Raw genomic sequence first — 20,831 nt, 5'->3', positions numbered from 1 at the left:
GGCCTTTTCACCAAGGACTTAACTGGGGTAGAGGCCAGTGAATGACCTTCCTCCCCATTAGCAATTGAGGCCCGTAAATGGGCAACTGATGATATTAACACAGCAGGTGGCCCTATCTCCATGCAGGGAGCAAGACATGCAAACCTGTGCGGGTTGCTTGTGGTCTCTCGGGAAAGGGTCCCTTGTGTAAAGGCACTCAGTGCCTGATCGAGGGACCTGCACCGGGAAAGGAGGGGCCAGCTGAAAGCCACCCAGCTGCCCTTGCTGCCCAAACCCCCTACATCCCCCTCCCCTGTGACTCCCACCCCGCCATCAATTACCTTTGGCCTGAATCACTCCAAGGTCCTGGACCTTTGGTGGGTGCATTCCTTCCGGCAGCCACTGCCTCCCTGATGGGGCTTCTGATTGACTGGCAGCTCTTGATGGCCAAGACTTCCTGCCCATGGGGTCCTCGTCCTGCGAAAACCCTGCCAGTGACCGTTCAACTGCCTGATTGGCTCATAATACAGAAAGCTTTTCCAGGAGAAGGCACTGCAGGTTTCTCATTGGCACTCCAACTGACAGCTAAGACCCCTGTCACCTCCATAAAATTCCCTCCTAATTTATCACATCTGAAAATTCCTTGTAAAGAAAACATCATGATTAACTCAAATATCATACAGTTTTGACAAAAGACTAAGTAATTCCAAACTTGTTGAGTGAATTATGCTGATCATGTGAATTATTTTTAATTTATTCTTTTATGGAATATGGGTGTCACTTACAGGGCTAACATTTGTTGCCCATCCCTAATTACCCTTGAACTGACTGGCTTGCTAGGCCATTTCAGAGGGCAGTTAACAATCAACTACATTGCTGTGGGTCTGGAGACACGTAGGTCAGATCAGTTAAGATGACAGATTTGCTTCCCTAACGGACATTAGCAATCCAAATGGGTTTTTATGACAATCAACAACAGTTTCATATCACCATTTAAACAGCCTAGCTTTAGATTCCAGATTTCATCAAGTGAATTTAAGCTCCACCAACTGCCATTGACCCCACATCCACAGAGCTTTAGCTGGAGCCTCAGGATTACTAGTCTAGTGACAGTACCAGCCTGCCACCATCTCTCTCTTTTTGGTAAGGAAGAGCTACCTATAAACAGACTCCCCCTGTTAAAATGTCCAGGTTTAAAACAGTCACTTACATTGCCCAAAAAAGTTAAACATTACATCAGTTTCAGGTGACGGTTATAGCATCTATTTGCTCTATTTACTTTGGGCAGAAACAGCTGTGCTTGTTCCTGTGTTTACTCAACCAGGCAACAATCATCCCCCTAGACTGGCGCTAGACAATATTATTTCCTTAGGTCATTCAAGAACAGGAATGCAGGAATATTAGCTGCTCAATGTTTAAATGAGTCAATGGGCCTTAACTTCCGAGCTCCAGGACGTTGTATTGGTGGTGGTCAGGGGGGCAGTTGGGGTGGAGGGGTACTCAAAGATGCACTGGGGAATCTACTTTGGAAGTTCCCAACTACCTCACCCCACCCATGGAACTTCCCCCACCCCCGAGAGACTACAACCCCTGATTGGAACTCCTCAACCCACGGAAATCCCCCGCCCCCACAGGGACGCACTGCACCCCTGTCCCCGCCCATCTGCCAGGCCCAATTCTCACCCCCCCTCCCCCCCAGATCCGAATCGACTCAGCCCAACACCCTCCTCCAACCTCCCACCTCCCCCTGGGCCTCCGCCCCAACGATCTCCGACCCTTAACCTCCCTGCCAACCTCTGACCCCCCGACCTCTGACCCCCCGACCTCTGACCCCCCAATCTCTGATCCGCCTCCGACCACCCCCTGGCTCCTGATTTCCGCACCCCCCCCCAACCTCCAAGCCCCTCAACCTCTGATCATCCCCTGACCTGTGAGCCTCCAACTCCATGATCTCTGACTTACCAACCACCAACCCCCTGACAACCCCCCGACCAGCCAATCTGATTGACTGACTGCTCTGTAGTTGCAGCAATGCCACTGGGAGCAGTGGCCATTGCTAGGACCACAAGCAGTCCCCAAATTCTAACTGCTGGGAACCCAGAAAAAGGGTCTTGCGGTGAGGCAAGAGTGGAGGCCCTGAGGCAGCAGGGTGGGCGAGAGGGGTGGGGGTCATGTTGGAAAGGCCAGGGGCAGGAGATACCTGGAAGACTGGCAGATCCTGTGGAGCCTCGATTAGGAAAGAGGGCCTGTGATGGGGGCACCCCTCCCCCACCACCTTTCCTGCATAAAGCCCTAGCAGGCTTACCTGCCAAGCTTCCCCCCAATCCCTGACCTCCTCCCACTGACCTATAAATTGCAGCTGAGCAAGAAGTGGCCCTTATAAGTGGCCAATTAGGGGCCTCAATTGGGGTAAAAGTGGGCAGGCCTCGGCTGCGCTCCCCTGACTATAAATTTTCTGATAACTCTTTACAATAAACAGTTGCTTTAATTTTAAATATTCCAGAGGAAAAACAATTAAATTACTTTTCCACATAGAAGACTCTTTCAAAATGCTATAGGTGATAGGTGCAGAATTCCTAGCACCTGGAAGCTCAGCTGCCACATGGCTACACCCTGTTGACTGAATATTTCCCACACCTATAATTAAGAAATTCACAGAATCTGAGATGTCTCCACCAAATAAAGATCTGCATTGGAGTGAAGCAAATTGAGGACAAGGCTTGAACCCTAAAAAACTGAATATTTGTGAAAGTTTGGAATGTCATCACAGATCTGGGCTGAACAGTGAAAATGATTGAACAGTTCTGAAAAAGGATTAGGTGCAGTATAGACACTACAAATTTTAAAATTGTTTGTTCATATGTCACACTACATACTAGGAGGCTACTTGACCTATTTTGAAATTTAAGGTGAAGCTAGAGAATAGTGATAAATATTTTCAAATTTAACCAAACAATGATTAAAAAAACAAAACAATGGTTTGAAATGTAATATTTCATCTCTTCCCTCATCCCTTGGCCATTGAAATTAAAGATTTTTAAAAATTCTGAATAACTAACTTAAATCTAGTTTGGCTGCATGTTTAAAACTGCCAAACGTTCTTACTTGTGATGACTGTTCGACTAATCAGCTAATTAAATTTTTGTTTGAAAAATGCAGCCATCATGTGTTACGTGATTGTTAAAATCTTTCAGAATTTGAGAATGGAATGATTGATTCTTTTGACAGGCAAATGCAGTCAATTCATTAAGTGCAAATATCAATGCTGTTGACCTATGTTTCAGCAAAAACTGAAGAAAATAGCTTTGAAAACCCTGACTTGCAGATTAATTTTTGTCTTGCAGGGAACCAAGAAAATTTGTGCTGCACAGAGGATCCAGTGGATTAGGCTTTAATATTGTTGGGGGTGAAGATGGTGAAGGAATATTCATTTCATTCATCCTGGCAGGTGGCCCAGCAGACCTCAGTGGAGAACTGCGAAGAGGTGACCAAATTCTATCAGTAAGTCATTTTTGTTGGTGCAAGGTAAACCTATCTTAAAAAGCTCCTATCACGTTGTAACAGATGGAGCTTATCCGTTGTAACCTAACCAGGAATATTGCATAAATTATGCACAAGGATGGAATTTTGGATTAGAAAGCAGTTCACACCCAACATTACAAACCACTGCAACAAAAACTGATGAGCAAGAGGACCACACAGAATTGCTTGTCTTGCACCACTGGGATGTGACCAGTGTGAAAGGGATGACAATCACAACTCGAGAAGCAATATGCCGATCATGGGGAAGATGGAGATCAGGCAAGCAACAGTGAGTCTGGGACAGCAGGAAAGGAAATTGGATGGAATGAATTAGTGGTGGCTGGCAGCAGCCTGCGGTTTTAATGTGGAGCTTGAATGAGCACTTACTATTCTGGAGGCAGCCTCAGCCACTCAGTGCCTGAGAAAATTGACTGCAGCATGCATGACACATGACAAATCAGGCACCAACCAATTTTGGGAAGAGGTCTGAATTGGTCATTAGGCCTTCAATTTTCAGGGAGGGAGTGGGTGTGACCTACATCACTACAGGACACCCAAACCTATATGACAATAGGCACCTACCTGGTGGGGAATGAACCCTGCACAGTGCCTTTAAAATGAGTTTTGCGTAATCCAATTTCTAGTTCTTGGTCCTCCATTTTGATAAATTCCATTCTGATATAACTTTGCTTTATTTTACCTTCCTATTTTAAGTTGTGCTTCAGAATTTTTATCAATTAATTACATTTAAATTTCTTAATATGTGAATGCACACAGATGTATGAGACTATGAGATATTTCACTACATTAAAGGTGCTTTATAAATGCAAATTGTTGCTGTTGTGAGATATGAGAATACTGAATAGGTGGGAGTGAATTACAAAATACAGATCCACTGGAGTGTTTAAGATGATGATGGTAAATCATAAATAAAGCAAAGTTAATTATTAGTAATTTTACCCCTAAAAAATGAATATTGATAGTAATATTCAATTATCCATGCAATTTTTAAAAATATTATACATGGATTGTTCTGTTATTTACTAACATGAAATATTGTGTTACAATTTGGAACCTCAGTCACAAACTTTCTGTGAATTCAGACCTTGGATCACTGGATCTTTTATTATAATTGAGGTCTTTACTTGTAGAAAAATTAATATGAAGAGTGTGAGTAAGGAAACATTCAATTCTTGTCCTCCTATTGGATCTAGTTTCCAACAAGCACTGATGTTCCATTGCCAATGTTACTTTAAAGGTGTCCTGTGATAAATGTTTTGCAGAACTCAGAAAGAATGATGTGATGACAAATCCAGCATATTTACATTTAGGAAGTGCAGATGTTTTGCTATTTATCGCTGGGAGTTGAGTTCTTTAATTACTTTCTTTTGTCCTCATTTTTGCATTAATTTAATATTTTGAAAACTGTACAGGATTACCAGAAATTACAGTAAAATGTCACACACAAAATGTTGCTCATTGTTTTACTTTTCTACTTTTGCATTCAGGATTAGCAGGATTCAGGATTTATTGTCTTGAATTCATTGTTAGTACCATGTTCACCAAGATAGAATTCCAGCTGTGTATTCAGATATAATCTGTTGGTTCTGTAAAAATATATATATTTTTTTCAAATAGGCCTTTGTTTCTGCTAGGGCAAATTGTCCATCTTTCTACTCTATCTATGTGAAAGTAAAAAATAAATTAGGCAGAACAGAGCCTTCCTGGGGAATTACTGATGCAGCCCACAAAAGGGGAAAGCAACTCGTAGAGGTTGTAATTAGTGAGAGCTGCCTATCTCTAGTCTGCTCCCAGCTGTCCTCCAGCTGTCCTCACAATTGAAAATGAGAGAAGATACACTATTGTTTAAATATAAATTACTTAGGTCGGCTGCCAAGGAAACTGGATTAACTAAGAGGTGACAGAACTTGAAAGATAATCTCACTGTTTTCTAATTAAGAAAAAGAGATTTGATTCAATTTAAAAAGGGAATTTTTTTCTTAGGATTGATGACTGCCAGAAGAGGGCAGCATTCAATCACACATAAATTTCACTATTGTTTTCTTTAGATGATTGTTTATTTCTGTAGGTGACAGAAATTCTTGGCATTCAGCATTAACGATAATTTACATTTTATATAACACTGCTAATATAGGAAAACATCCCAAGGTGCTTCTTAGAAGTGCAATCAAACATAAACTGATGCCGAGGCAAGAGGAAGATATCGGGGGTGGGGAGGGTGGGGTGGTCGGGGGAGCACAGGGAGGTACAGTGGTAACTGGAAGCTTGGTTAATGAAGTAGATTTAAAGGAAGGTCCTAATGGACAAGAAACATGTGGAGACGGACCAAGGTTTAGGGAGGACGTTGTCGAGCCTAGGGCCTGAATGGCTGAAGCCACAGCCTCCAATGGTGAATTGAAGGGAATGGAGAATGCACAATCAGCCAGAATTGCAGCAGCGCAATGTTGTAGGGCTGGAGGAGGTAGATAGGTAGATTGCAGCCCATAAAAAGATTTGAGCATGAGAATGAAACTTTAATTTCAAGATGTTGGTTGTACAAGAGGCTGAGTAGTTCAGTGATCACAGGGTTGATGTGTGAAGAAGACTTGAGGGGTCAGAGGCAGGCCTAGCATAAGTTGGGCGATTCAGGCACTGATAAAAAGTGGGGCCTTCAGAAAGGTCAGCTGAGAGGTTGGTTGTCAATGGTGAACTTCCTGAGCTTGGAGGAGACATCATTGCTTTGCCAGGTGAGGGTCCAAGCTGTAAATGTTTTCTAACTGTTAGCTGACCTTGGAACTGATGCCCCATCATGGTTCGGCCCTGTGGGAGAATTGTCATTGTCACTGCCTAATCAAAATTTATTCTACTGAACCACTGGAAACATGAAATGCATTCTCAAGACACAGCCATGGAGATGGCATTGTCTTGCTACTACTACCAAACACATATTATTGAGTCATGTAATTAGCTGCCAAGAGTCAGGGATGGATGAGTGATAAACGGTGCCATGCTCATTCACCCATCCACTTGCCTTCTTGCCACCAAATTATCAGCATATTGTTGACCCGTGAGCAGGTTCCTGACACCTGCACATTGTAACGGCACAGCAGTTTGACTGAGAGGAAGGAAACCAGTAGAGCTGCCAGTGGTTGCGAAGCACAGCATGCTACCTTGGAGTCACAGCTACAACATACATGACACCAAGTGTTTGTGCAGAGTCAGTTTTCGAACAGACCTTAACTGCATTCATTGATGATATGTTGAAAATGGTTTGTGCATGTAAACACACAAAAAATTCTGAGAGCTTTTTAATCTGAATGGCTCATGACCCTTTTTGCCTTACATTTTTATTCATAGCACGTCACACAAAGGAGACACATGGGAAGGGATGGGTCCAGCTGCCTCACGCTTTTCTGATCAGGATCTTTAAGTTTTGGTGGAAGGGGTCCAGAAGAAGAGACAAGACCTGTACCCTGCTGACCAATGTAATCCAACTGCAGCAATCAAGAAGCCCTGGATTTAAGTTGCAGCTGTGGTGAGTGCAGCAGGAGACCATCAGCACTCATGGTCTCAGTGCAAGAAAAGGTTCAATGACCTGCTGCGTTCTGGCAAGGTGTGTAGCTTGGCTCATCCACACAGAGCTCCAAGGGAAGGGTCATTCTGCATGTTGCAGCTAAGATGTGAGATATGGCACACACCTCTGCTTCAGCATTGAGGCTTGTATGTGTACACAGATCATGTAGGTGCACACACAACACATGTGAATGAACACTGTGATGCACAGACGCACTGAAGAGCATTATCTCTCCATGCGCTATATATCAGGCTAACATATGTTCGTGTTGTTGCAGGCCGAAAGTGAAGAACGCCTCAACGGTGGCCCAGATTAGGGGTGGGTCAGCCTTCCTGAGCCGCATATGTTCCATTGAACAGATGGCCATGGAGAATGCCAGGGTGCCTGAACAGCTGTCTATTGGTGATGGTCACTATTAGCAGGTGATAAAGGAGGTGTTGAAATCATCCTAGCACATGGTCGTCATGTTGTCACAATGTTGAGCACAATGGGATATTGGCATGAGAGGATGAGGTTGAGTCTTACGAGCAGCGTGAACTGCAGTGTTATGTGTCAGAGTATACTTTCACAATGAGAAGGGTTATACTTAAATAACTCCTTTTGTATCTCACACTGGTACCACCCCCCCCACAGGCCAGATTAGCTCAGGCATCAAGAGGGGGAAGAGATGTCTGAGGAGGCAGCATTACATCATATTATCCCACACTCCGCCAACTCATATACAAACACACAAGAAGATATAGTGCACAAGTTGAGTCTGTAGCAGAGGGTGAAAGTCACTGCACCAGTGTACAGGGGGAGATGTCAGAGTCAGAGACATCTGTGAACAGTCCCCCTCGAAGGAGGAAGGCAAGTCATAATGATGCTGCAATGGGCAGGAACATGGAGCCTCAGGATTCACCTTTCAGGGCACAGAACTTAGGTAATCAGCTGAAAATATGTGGAGTTCCCCAAGGCAGTGGGAGCTCTTGGACAGCAAATGGAGGCATCTGTCACCGCCATGAGCTCCACATTGTCCCGGAGGCTCAACCGCATGAGCTCTGACAATGGGAGATTGGCCACTCTCATGGAGACACATGCAGTAACACTTGGAGTAGATGTAAGAACAGTGTTTTGGCCATGAAATAACCCAAGCCTCCCTCAGAAGCCTGGGAGTATCAGTGCTGACATCCATGGAATACATGAGGGGCTATGTACCCTTCACAGGACAGTTGCACTGTTGGCACAGTGATTGTTGAAATGGATGGCTGCTGCGCACCAGTGCCAGTCCCATCAACCTCCCCTGAAGGCCAACCCAGAGCTGTGCTGGTCACTGAGGAGGGTGAAGATACTGAGAGCTCCTCAGTACCCTCATCTTCCCCCACCTCCCCGGAACCCCCTCCAGAGCCCTCACCCTGCTCCACATGTGCCAGTGACCACAGCTGTCCATGCAGAGATGCAGATGCCACAGTCAGAAGGAGGTCCTCAACTGGTACTTGTATGATGAGACAGATCACTACACTCTTCATTGCAGTTTAGGCAGAGGAAAGAGAAGCCTGCCTCCACCTCTTCCAAAGCAAGACAAGGGGAACTTTGTAAGAATATGCGCAAGTGCAGGGTGCCATCTTGCCTAGAGCACTAATGGGTTCACTATGGTTACACTTTTCTCATTGTATATATCACATTTGAACACTTCTTGAATATAATTTCTTACACTTGTACGTGACTCGGTGTGTGTTTGTACATTAGTGAGCTCAAAAAGTATAGTAAAATTATGAAGTTGATTTTTTCCAGTAATATTGAGGGTGGCATGCTGAGATACATCTCAACATGCCATCAACAGGAGCAAGGTTGTTGCCTGATTTGTGATGCTTTGGAGGGCTTCTTCCTTCTCTTTTGCATCACATAAGAGTCCAGAGATCAAAATTTCAAGCATTGAGATGCTCCTTAGTATATTTCACTGTCCATACAAATTTGACTTTAAAGAAGGCCCAATGATAGACTCCATGAGGAGATGCTGGGCAGCAGGCGCATCTCAAGAATGAGTGCTGAGTGCGAGGCATTCATCTGCACTGCAGTGTTACACATTGGCCAAGGTGCAGGCTTCGCAGCTAGGAAGGCCTGATTCATCCAGGTAACATTGGTCATCTGCTGTGCCCTCTACTTTGGCTGCATTTGCACTCCAGGTGTCACAGAATGTGGTTGTATGATTGAGCAGAGGTACCTGGAAGCCAGGAATGTTGCCTGTGACGCCCACAAGAGAAACTGGACCGTTGGCTGGAATGGATGGTATGCAAGTTCTTTCAAAAAGCTGCTGGACAATTATGGACTCATCATGCATGAGATGCCTTATCAGCATGTATGCTACAACCTACAGTCCTACAAGCATGTATAGGGTTTTAAGTCTTACATCGTGTCACTCTCAGCATTGTGGGCATGGTTTGATTCTGTGCAAGTTGGTGGCATAGGCCTCTCATTTACAGTCATTGGCATTCATGTGAGGATTCCAGGTTGTGAAGGACTTATTACCATGTGTGTTTGCAATATGATGCGGCCCATGGTTATGATGGTGAGGGTTTCAGCCATATGAATATGACTGAGCCCAACTCATTGATGTTGATTCTCTCCCTTGTGGGGAATGGGCAGTCCCTAGAGTAATTGTGGAGTCAATGTAACAAGTTCTTGAGGTGAAGTATGTCACCATGGACTGGCTAATGGCAATTGTGTTAACGGAGAACATTATGAGAACCTATTTTGCACAAGGATCCATCTGCTGATGATCCCCTCCTGCACAGGCTACATGGGCATGCCTCCCAGCTGCTCTGCCATTGGCAGCCTCCTCATCCTCATCCCTTTCAGAATCTTCTGAATCTTCCTCTACCTCAGAGGTTGGAGCTCTGCACATGGCCTCGCCATAATTGATTTGTGTACCCCTCTGCTGCACAATGTTGTGCAGCGTACATCACAGCACTCCTATTCTTAATACCTTTGCTGGGGCATATTGCAGAGCTTCACTTGAGTGATTGAGGCACCTGAAGAGCATCTTTAAAACGCCAATAGTCTTTTGATGGTACTCCTGAAGATGATATGGCTGCTGTTGCTGTTGCACTCTACCTCACTTTATGGGCTCTGAAGGGGGTTCATTATCCAAGATCTTATAGGGTAGTCCTTGTCCTAGAAGCCAACCACGGATCTGCATTGGTGACTGAAATAGCTGAGGGAGTTGGGAAGTCCTTAGTATGAAGGAGTCATGGCAGTTGCCAGGAGATCTTGCACATACGTAAAGGAAGACCTTGTTGTGGTCAGAAATCATTTGCACATTGATTCAGTCGAAAGAATTCCGGTTTACAAAGGTGTCCGCATGTTGAGTAGGGACCTTTATGGCAACATGGATGCAATCAATAACACCCTGCACCTGAGCGAAGCCTGCTAATTGGGCAAAGCCCATGGGTCTCTTTGCCTGTGATGCCAAATCTTTAGGGAAATTAATGTGAAACCCCGCATGGGCAAACAAGGCATTAGTTACAGCCTTAATGCAGCTGTGTGCTGCTGACTGGGTCTCCTGATGATCCCTGGAAAGATCCTGAGGCACAAGTTAACAGTGACTTTCACAGCCAGTGGCAGATAGATTACGGCTCGAATTGCTGCTAGACCATGTGACAAATATCAGTCACCACCTCACCAATTAGCCTCAGTTGCCTTTGGCATTGGTTTCCTATCAGAATGAGGTATGACGTCTTAAGTCTGTACACCCTTTCCACGTGGTTGTTCTGCCTCTACTCCTCCTCCTGGGGGGCATGCAGAGCTTCTTCCTCATGACCTTCTGCCCTCCCTCTGGCTTCTGGCTGCTCACAGTGATTGGCTTCTACGGCCTCTATGTACAAGGGTGCCATAACCATCTTCAATGTTCCTTCGCACAAAATACTATACACCCTTCTAGCACAAAGTTCTTCCTGGCACCTGGCTGCATGAGTCACGAGGGGCAAAAACTTTGTCTTGTGAGACCAGCAGCCCTGCCCTCCTACTCCCTTGGGCCAAGGAAAAATAGTTGGAATTGATCTTGTGCCACTTCTGGGGCAGTGAATAAAAGTTTAAATCAAACTTGACAGGGGTATCTGTACCTCTCCAAAGTGGTATCCTGACTATCCAAAAAAATGCACTAAGTTCAGACCTGCTCCTATCAGGTCTATTTTGGACACTTCGGATTTCACACTTCTAGGCTACCAAAACCTGACTTGAATGGAGGCATCTGAGGACTTAAAATAGCCAGTTGTCCCTGCAAAACACGCATGCATGAAAGGCACCCCACGCCCATTCCCATCCCTTCGAAAATGATAATTGCTGTGTTCGTGAGCAGGACTTATGATTTTCAGCTACTTTTGCCATTTTCACCATGATGGAGAGGCTCTCTGTCATGCCAAAACTCAGGGCCTTGGTGTCAGTTTTGGATCTGGCCAGCAAATCTTAGGATGAGCTGAAGTTTATGGAGGGTAGAAGATGCCAGGTCACCTGGATGAGGACTGGAACATTTGAGTCTGGAGGTGACAAAGGCATGAATAATAGTTTCAGCAACAGATGGACTGAGGCAGAGGGGAAGATGTATGATACTTCAGAGGTGGAAGTGAGCAAACTTTGTGCTGGAAAGACTATGGTGTTGGAAACTCAGTACAGTGTCAAATCGGACACAGATATTTCATACAGGGAGGGGAATACGAATGTCCTGGGCTTCACCCTCCAGGGGACTAGATGGTTTGACATCTGCTTCAGCCTCCACATCCTAACATCGATACAGAGACAAAATTGGCCCTCTTATCTTCAGCCTCTGACAGTTTACCAACAAAATTATGCAAAATTTCCTAATTACTAGAGAACTGACTAATATAGATACTCTAAACAATCATCGAGTAAAGCATCTACTTAAAGTTGAATATCTGTATGCTCATGTTAAAAATGACCAATGTTAACAGCTAACTTTTGTATCAGTATATAAAACCATAAACTGGAGCAACTTCAGTAATTAGCTTGTTAAAGAATAATGGCCTGGAATTTCATAAGGTCAAGGTAGCGTTGTGCCATGTTTTTACAGAGGAAATTCATACCTAATTGATTTGTATTGGTTATACACTGAAGAATCGTGGCCTTCCCAATGGGGTTACTCCTGCTCTGTGAAATAATATACCAAGAAGGGTAGTAGTAGAGGTAAGCAGATCTAGGAGGGCGACACAAGGCAGAAGACAGCAGCCTACTTGTTGATACCCCAGTTAGTGGTAATGCATTTGTGGTTGAATTTTGACGTAAGTTCTTGTCAGCAAAATTGGCACAGAAGCCAAAATAAATTTTGACAGAATTTCTGAGCAAGAAAATTTGCAGCTAATGTTTATTGATCATAGTTTTGAATAAAATAATGTTGTGTGATTAAAAACAGAAAATGCTGGAAATATTCAGCAGGTCTGGCAGCATCTGCAACAAGAGAAACAGAGTGAAAATGGGCAGAATTTTAACTAATGGACCCACTTGCATTAAGGGAGATTAGCAGTAAGTCAGGAACCCCAAAATTAGCAGAACAGGCTTTGCTGTATCAATTGCCTTGCTACATATTTAAATCGCCAACCTGTCTACCCTAATGGGGATTTCCCGCATACCTCAAAACATATGCTGGTTAAATGTGGATGTCGGTGGGTTTATTTAGAGTTCCTGGTATACCGGCACTTTTGCCTTCTTTTACCACCCCTCCCCCACTTCCACACACCTACTCCTTTGCATCCCTCCCCCCAACCCTCCACCCCCCACCCCCAGCCCTTGCAGGTTAAATTTCATGTCAGTGTTTCAGGTTGATGACCTTTCATCAGTGTTTTGCCTGTGTAATGCTGTAGGATCCTCTCTTTAGGGTAAAAGTGGTCAGTTGTACTCGTTGTTATTTAATAATTCTAAAGAATTTCATTTGACAATCAGAAACAACAGCTTTACTGAAGGAAAAGTAGTAGTTTTTTGTACAACCTTATTCTGGTGAGCAGAACTCAGAAACAATGAAGTGATTAGCTCCTGGTCATTGGAGTTAAGAAGGTTCCTCTTGTATTTGGTTCTCCCTTACTTCTCCAGGTCTATTATGGAGCAGCATACAATTTACAGACCTGTTTACAATTCTACCACAATGTCACTGACTTCCACAAGGACCCTGATTACACTTCCCCCCCAACTACCTTCCTGTAAGGACTCAATTCCACTCTCCCAGTTTCTCTGTCTCCAATGCATTTGCCCTGACCTCATCATCTTCCATACCTATGCTCCAATATGCTTCCTATGGCTGTGTCAAGTGGCAATTGGTGGCACATTTGCTTCTGAGCATCCAGGTTCAAGTCTGCTCCAGAGCTTGAGTACAAAATTCAAAACTGAAGCTCCAGTGCCGTACTGAGGGAGTGCTGCATTGTAAGAGGTGCTGTCTTTCAAATGAGATATTAAATCAAGGTACCATTGTTTGCTTGGGTGAGTATAAAAGACTGCCATGACACTATTTTGAAGAAGAGCAGAGGAGGTGAACTGACTGATATTGATCCCTCAGTCAACATAACTAAAAAACAGATTATCTGGTCATTATTACATTGCTGTTTGTGGTTTTTTTTTTGCTTATTCTTTTGTGGGATGTCGGTGTTGCTGGCTAGGCTAACATTTGTTGCCTATCCCTAATTGCCCTCGAGAAGGCCAGCTGCCTTCTTAAACTGCTACACTCACAATGCTGTTAGGAAGGAAGTTCCAGGATTTTGGACCTGTGACAGTGGAAGAATGATGATATTGTTCCAAGTTAGTTTGGTGTGTCATTTGGTGGTGTTCCCATGCATCTACTACCTTGTCCTTCTAGGTGGTAGAGTTCGCAGGTTTATAAGGTGTGGTCGAAGAATGCTTGACAAGTTGCTGCAGTGCATCTTGTTTATGGTATACACCACTGCTGCTGAGCATCGATGGTGGGGGGAGTAAATACTTAAGGTGGTGAGTGGAGTGAATGTTTGTGGATGTGGTGCCCATCAAGTGGGTTGCTTTGTCCTGAATGGTGTCAAGCTTCTTGAGTGTTGTTGGAGCTGCACTCATCCAGGCAAGTAGAGAGGATTCAATCACACCCCTGACTCACTTGTGTCACTTGTGGCCCGGGGGCTGGGGTGGGTGAGGCGTGGGGGTCTGGGAGTGTGGCCTGGTGGGGTGGTCCTTGGGGTGGAGTGGGGGAGTGGGTGGTCGGATGGGGAGGGGTGGGGGTGAGTGATCTGGTGAGATTAGGCGTATTGGGGTTGAGTGATTCAGTGGGTGGTGTGGTCTGGTGGGGTGGGAATTGGTGGGGTGGTCCGGTGGAATGGGGTGGTCCAGGGGGGTGGGAGGGTGGTCTGAGGGGGTGGGGGGGATCAATGGGAGGCCCAGTGGGAGGAGTCGGAAGTCTTGGGGGTGCTGTTGTGGGAGTGGATGTGAGGGGTTTAGAAGTCTGGGGAGGTCTTTGGAAGTCCAGGGGTGGGGGGCTGTTTGGAAGTCTGATGGTGCGAGGTCTGTGGGTTTCTTCTGAGGTCTGGTAGGGTGGTGTTGGGGGGGTCCAAGGTCAGGGCGGATGGTCTGAGGTCAGGAGGCGATCCAAGGAAAGATGGGGGTTATTTTGAGCATCCGAGGTCAGGGATTGGGGGCCATTGGGAGGTTGGGGTTGTCGGAGATCAGGGGGATGCATGGGTCAAGTCCCTTGGCGCAGAGTGGGGGTGGGGAATGTGCGGGGGTTGGGCAGCGGTTGAGTGTGTGGGGTGTCCCATGGGGTTAGTCTGGGTCTTTACAGTAATTACTCAGAAGCTAGAAGAGGTTTTAATTCTTTTAACTTTTTCTGGGTAGCTATTGGTATAACCCGGCGGAACCATCCGAAGTTTGCGATTTAAATTGCATTTTCGGATGGTTCTGAGCACAGCGCAGCGCAATTGTCCAGAGGAAGTAAGCACTCCTGGGCAATTGCTGTGAAAACCCTTACCTGGGAACTTGTCAGAGAGATTCCCCAGCACATCTTTCAGGTACCCCGCAAATCTGATGCTGGGGAGCGCAAAGTTACGTGCCATTATGTGTGCTTGTTAACTCTTCTTTGTTCTGCGTGCTGTTGGTCAAGCTTAGGGGTATTTGCTGAGAAGGAGCAATTAAACTGAAGTAAGAAGCTATAAGCATGACAGCAGACATTTTAAAAGTACTGTAAATAAAGCTTCTGTTCACACTGAAACTGGTGCGTCATCTCTGCATATCTCTGAGGCACCAAACACAACAATTGGCAACCAAATGGAGAATAGTTGAAATAACCAGCTCCATCAACTTTCTTTTCCTCACCGGGACATCCACCAATGCTAGGGATTGATGATTTCAGGGTTCAAGACTCATTTGTTCATTGCTGGGATGGACAGTAGTGGTAATCCACAAGAAGATGATACTCGCACATTGTCTTGGAGCAGATGACTAGTGAGTATTTGAGCAGCTCAGGGAAGACATACATATGCTTAATACTGCGGCAAATGCTGTTGAAAAATACATTGGTCCAAAGAAAAGTGTGATAATCGAATGATATACATTCTGCCAGAGATGCCAGGGAAATGGTGAACCCATAAATCAGTGTGTGGCAGTATTGTAGCAGTTGGCTTGTACATGTAAATTTAGCATTCTACCTAGCAAAATACTTTGTAACCAATTGAAGACTTCAATTCCACGAATTAGGAAACACATCCTCATAGAGTCTGGGAAGAGTGTCCTGCAGTCAGCATTGCGGTGTAGCAGTCTGGGAAGAGTGTCTTGCAGTCAGCATCGTGGTGAAGCAGACTGGGAAAAGTGTCCTGCAGTCAGCATCGCAGTGCAGCAGTCTGGGAAGAGTGTCCTGCAGTCAGCATCATGGTGAAGCAGTCTGGGAAGAGTGTCCTGCAGTGAGCATTGTGGTGAAGCAGTCTGGGAAGAGTACCCTGCAGTCAGCATTGCAGTGAAGCAGTCTGGGAAGAATGCCCTGCCATCAATTTTCGTTGAAAATAACAGGAGTGATATCACAAGACAGCGTGAGAGAGCAATGGAGAGATCAGAATGACTGCGGTGAAGCTTCAAAAAGTGACGTCAGCACAAGGGTGAGGGCTGATTGGTGAGCACTGGGTAAGCGTTTTTCTCCAGTTTTCCTCCAGTTTAAAATAGATTAAGCTAAAGAAAGGTAAGAGTTCTAGTTTTTATTTAAAGTACATAAATAATTTAACTTTTTTTTACAGTATTTAACTTAAAGTAAGGGTTTTTTTTCAAATAGAGGCATGGCAGGGCTGCTCAGTCCTGTGTTATTTACCGCCTGCAACATGTAGGAAGTCCTAGACGCTCCTTGCGTTCTGACCGACCACGTGTGTAGGAACTGCCACCAGCTGCAGCTACTTGAGCTCCAGGTTGCAGAGCTTGAGCAGCAGCTGGAGGCACTGAGGTGCATTCGCTAGGCTGAGAGTTTCATGGATAGCACCTTTTTAGATGTGGTCACCCCACAGCTTACAGAAGTGCAGACGGAGAGGGAATGGGTGACCGTTAGTCAGAAGAAAGGTGTCAGGCAGGTAGTCAGGAAATCCCCAGGGTGCATCTCGCTTGAGAACCGTTTTTCTATGTTTGAAAACGGTGAGAGCAATGGTTCCTTTGGGGAATGCAGCCACGCTCATGGCACTGTGAGTGGCTCAGCTGCATGGGGTGGGGGGGGGGGGGAGGAAAAAGAGGGGAAGGGCAATAGTGGTAGGAGACTCAATAGTAAGGGGAACAGACAGACATTTCTGTGGCCATAGATGTGACTCCAGGATGGTATGTTGCCTCCCTGGTGCCAGGGTCAAGGATGTCACTGAACGGCTGCAGGGCATTCTAAAGGTGGAGGGCAAACAGACAGAGATTGTGGTACATATTGGTACCAACAACGTGGGTAGAAAGAGGGATGAGGTCCTGCAAGCAGAATTTAGGGAGCTAGGAAGCAGATTAAAAAACGGGAACTCAAAGGTAGTAATCTCTGGATTACATCCGGTGCCATATACTCATGGGTATAGATATAGGAGATTAGCCCAGATGAATGCTTCACTGGAGAGATGGTGCAGGAGAGAGGGCTTTGGATTTCTGGGACATTGGGACTCTTTCTGGGGGCGGTGAGACCTGTACAAGGTGGAGGGGTTGCACCTGACCTGGAAAGGGACCAACATACTTGTGGGGAGGTTTGCTAATGCTGTTGGGGAGAGTTTGAACTAATTTAGCAGGGGGATGGGATCCTGAGAGGAGGTTCAGCAGGGGAAGATGCACAGCCAAAATTAGAATAGAGAACAAGTGAGCCTAGAAGGCATAGAAGTTATAGGCCAGTTAAGGCACAAGGGAGTTTGGCAAGGTTTGATGGTGTTTATTTTAATGCAGGGAGTCTGATGAATAAGGCAGATGATTTGAGGGCACAAATTAACACATGGAAGTATGCTGTCATTGCTATCACATGGTTGAGAGAAGGGCAGGGTTGGCAGCTCAATATTCCAGGATATAGGGTCTTCAGGCGAGGCAGGGAAGGAGGTAAAAGAGGATGGGGTATCACAATATTGATCAAGGAATCAATTACAGCAGTAAGTAGGGATGTAATCTTAGAAGGCTCCTCAAATGAAGCCATATGGGTAGAACTTCAAAACAAAAAAGGAGCAATTGCATTGCTGGGAGTGTACTATAGGCCCCCAAACAGTCAGAGAGAAATAGAAGAACAGATATGTAGGCAAATTTCAGAGAAGTGTAAAAATAATAGGGTAGTAATTGTGGGGGATATCAACTTCCCCAATATTAACTGAGTTAGTCATAGTGTGATGGTTTAGAGGGAATGTAATTCTTTAAATGCATCCAGGAGAGCTTTTAAAGCCAGTGCGTAGAAGGTCCTACAGGAGAGGTCCTGGACTTAATTTTAGGGAATGAAGCCAGGCAAGTGGTAGAGGTATCAGTGGGGGAGTGTTTTGCAGATAGTCATCATAACTCCGTTAGATTCCAGGTTATTATGGAAAAGGACAAGATTGGGCCGGAAATCAGAGTTCTAAATTGGGGGAAGGCTGATTTTAATAAGATCAGATTTGATTTGGCCAGAGTGGAGTGGGAGCAGCTACTTTTAGGTAAATCTGTGTCAGAGCAGTGGGACTGATTCAAGAAAGAAATAGTGAGAGTACAGGGCCAACATATTCCAGTAAAGATAAAATGGTAGGACCAACAAATCCAGGGACAGAATTAATCTACACTTGGAGAGGTAGGGATTAATCAAGGACAGTCAGCATGGTTTTGTTAAGGGGAGGTCATGTCTGACCAATTTGATTGAATTTTTTGAAGAGGTGACCAGGTGTGTAGATGAGGGCAATGCATTTGATGTAGTCTACTTGGACTTCAGCAAGTCTTTGATAAGGTCGTATATGGGAAACTGATAATGAAGGTAAGAGCCCATGGATCCAAGGCAATTTGGCAAATTAGATCCGGAATTGGCTGAGTGGCAGAAATCAGAGTGTGATGGTCGAGGAGTGTTTTTGTGACTGGATGCCTGAGTCCATTGGGATTCTACAGGGATTGGTGTTGGGTCCCTTGCTGTTTGTGGTATATATAAACAATTTAGACTTGAATGTAGGAGGGTTGATCAGTAAGTTCACGGATGACACGAAATTTGGTGGGGTGGTAAATAGTGAGGAGGATAGCCTTAGATTACAGGAGGATATAGACGAGCTGGTCAGATGGGCTGATTGGTGACAAATGGAATTTAATCTGGATAAGTGTGAGGTGATGCACTTGGGCAGGACAAACAAGGCACGGGAATACACAATGAATGTTAGGACCCTGGGGAGTACCAAGGGTCAGGGGTACTTTTGTGTGCACGTCCACTGGCCCCTTAAGTTAGCGGGACAGGTAGATGAGGTAATTAAGAAGGAATACGGGATACACGCCTTTATTAGCCAAGGCATAGAATATAAGAGCAGGGAGGCTATGCTGGAACTGTAAAAAACACTGGATAGCCCACAGTGAGAGTTTGCATGCAGTTCTGGAATCCGCATTATAGGAAGGATGTGATTGCACTAGAGAGAGCGCAGAGGAGATTTACCAGGATGTTGCCTGGGCTGGAGAATTTTAGTTATGAGGAGAGATTAGATAGACTGGGGTTATATTCCTTGGAGCAGAGGAGATTGAGGGGGGACATGATTGAAGCGTATACAATTATGAGGGGCATAGATAGGGTAGACAGGAAGTAACTTTTCCTCTTGGTGGAGGGATCAATAACCAAAGGGCATAGGTTTAAGGTAAGGGGCAGGAGATTTAGAAGGGATATGAGGAAGAACTTTTTCACCCAGAGGGTGATGGGAATCTGGAACTTAACTGCCTGAAAGGGTGGTAGAGGCAGAAACCCTCATAACATTTAAGAAATATTTGGGTGTGCACTTGTGATGCCATGGCATACAAGGCTACAGGCCTAGTGCTGGAAAATGGGATTAGAATAGTTAGGTACTTGTTTGACCGGCGCAGACTCAATGGGGCCGAAGGGCCTTTTTCTGTGCTGTAGACCTCTATGACTCTATAGAAGACAATGATTTAACCTTGGAAAAAGCCATGATTTTGGCAGTCCAAATCAAATCTGCCATGTTAGATTCAAAGAGGTGACACAGAAATACACCCTCAGACTCAAGGAACAAAATCGTCCCAGATTTGCGCTGTGTGGTAATGGGCGTGAAAAAAGACGTTTTACCTGCCGGCCGCAATGGTGAGTTTTGGAGCTGGATCATCCCTTTCCTGCCTCATTATTTATGCAGCCACAGGAAACACGACATCTTGCTGGTGGGCAGCCTCCGATTTGTCCACCATGCCATTACCGTGCCACTTCCTCACACCAGGTGCCATATTTAAACTGCAGCCACGTGCACAGTTCTCGATGCCTGCAGCCCAGGACTGCTCTGGTGATGACATAGCCTCAAAAGCCAAGAAGAGTGCAGCCCCGCTGATTAAGTGATGCATTCCTGGGACGCCTTCTGGATGCCAATACGGCCACTGCTTTTACTTCCACTCTGGCCACAGGAGGCCTATCAGTCTCACCACTCCAGCTTGGGAGGCAGTGGCAATGGTGGTGAATGCCAATGCTGCATACAAGGGGTCAGCCATGCAGTGCAGAAAATGGATGAATGATCTCATCTGTGCCGTCAGGGTAAGGTAACCATCTCATCACTTTAAACTCTCACACTCGCAAGCCCATCACACATTCATTGGCATCTCACTCACTGCCAACTCAAGGGACATTATCACTCACCCTCTCACGTACACCCTCACATCTCCATCTGGTCTCATCTCCTCTGGAGACTGACTCCACAGCCCTCACTGTCTTTAGGCCACTCGCACAGATCAACATGGCCCCCACACACACCTTGGGATATCCCCCTTCCCTAGTACAGCCCTAGCTCTGCAGCCATTGAAAAGCCACTACTGCCTTATGGCTGGCCTGTTTGGTAGAAATCTGCACGTAAGCTCCCTAAAAGTGATGTGGTGCTGCCTGTGAAGCCTGGCACTGATGACCATGAGTGCTGCCCGAAGCAAGGTAGGCAAATCTCAAAGTACTGAGTGAAGTATAGCTCGCCAGGTGCATGTCGCTTAAGTGCATTGTGAAACATGTCAGTGTGCAATCATGCCGACATCCCCGGATGATTTACTGTAGGGGGTGAACCCGGTGAACTGGGCTTATAATGAGATGCTAAAGTGTTGAAATTAGGCTCTCCATGTGCGGCGGCGGGAAACATGGCCTGTCGTT

At 45.5% G+C, this 20,831-nt stretch overlaps 1 protein-coding gene across 1 annotated transcript in view; it reads left to right on the top strand.

The window, feature by feature from the left end:
* The window catches only part of dlg2 (discs, large homolog 2 (Drosophila)), a 916,179-nt gene that overhangs the window by 374,252 nt on the left and 521,096 nt on the right, over positions 1 to 20,831 (top strand). Inside the window, 1 exon segment of the mRNA XM_041198640.1 lies at positions 3,324 to 3,480. Coding sequence (XP_041054574.1) covers positions 3,324 to 3,480 — 157 coding nt within the window.

Source organism: Carcharodon carcharias, chromosome 11, assembly GCF_017639515.1.
Source record: "Carcharodon carcharias isolate sCarCar2 chromosome 11, sCarCar2.pri, whole genome shotgun sequence".
In the NCBI taxonomy this organism is placed as follows: Eukaryota; Metazoa; Chordata; class Chondrichthyes; order Lamniformes; family Lamnidae; genus Carcharodon; species Carcharodon carcharias.
The sequence above is the reverse complement of the archived record's forward strand: the minus strand, read 5'-3'. Positions and strand labels throughout refer to the sequence as shown.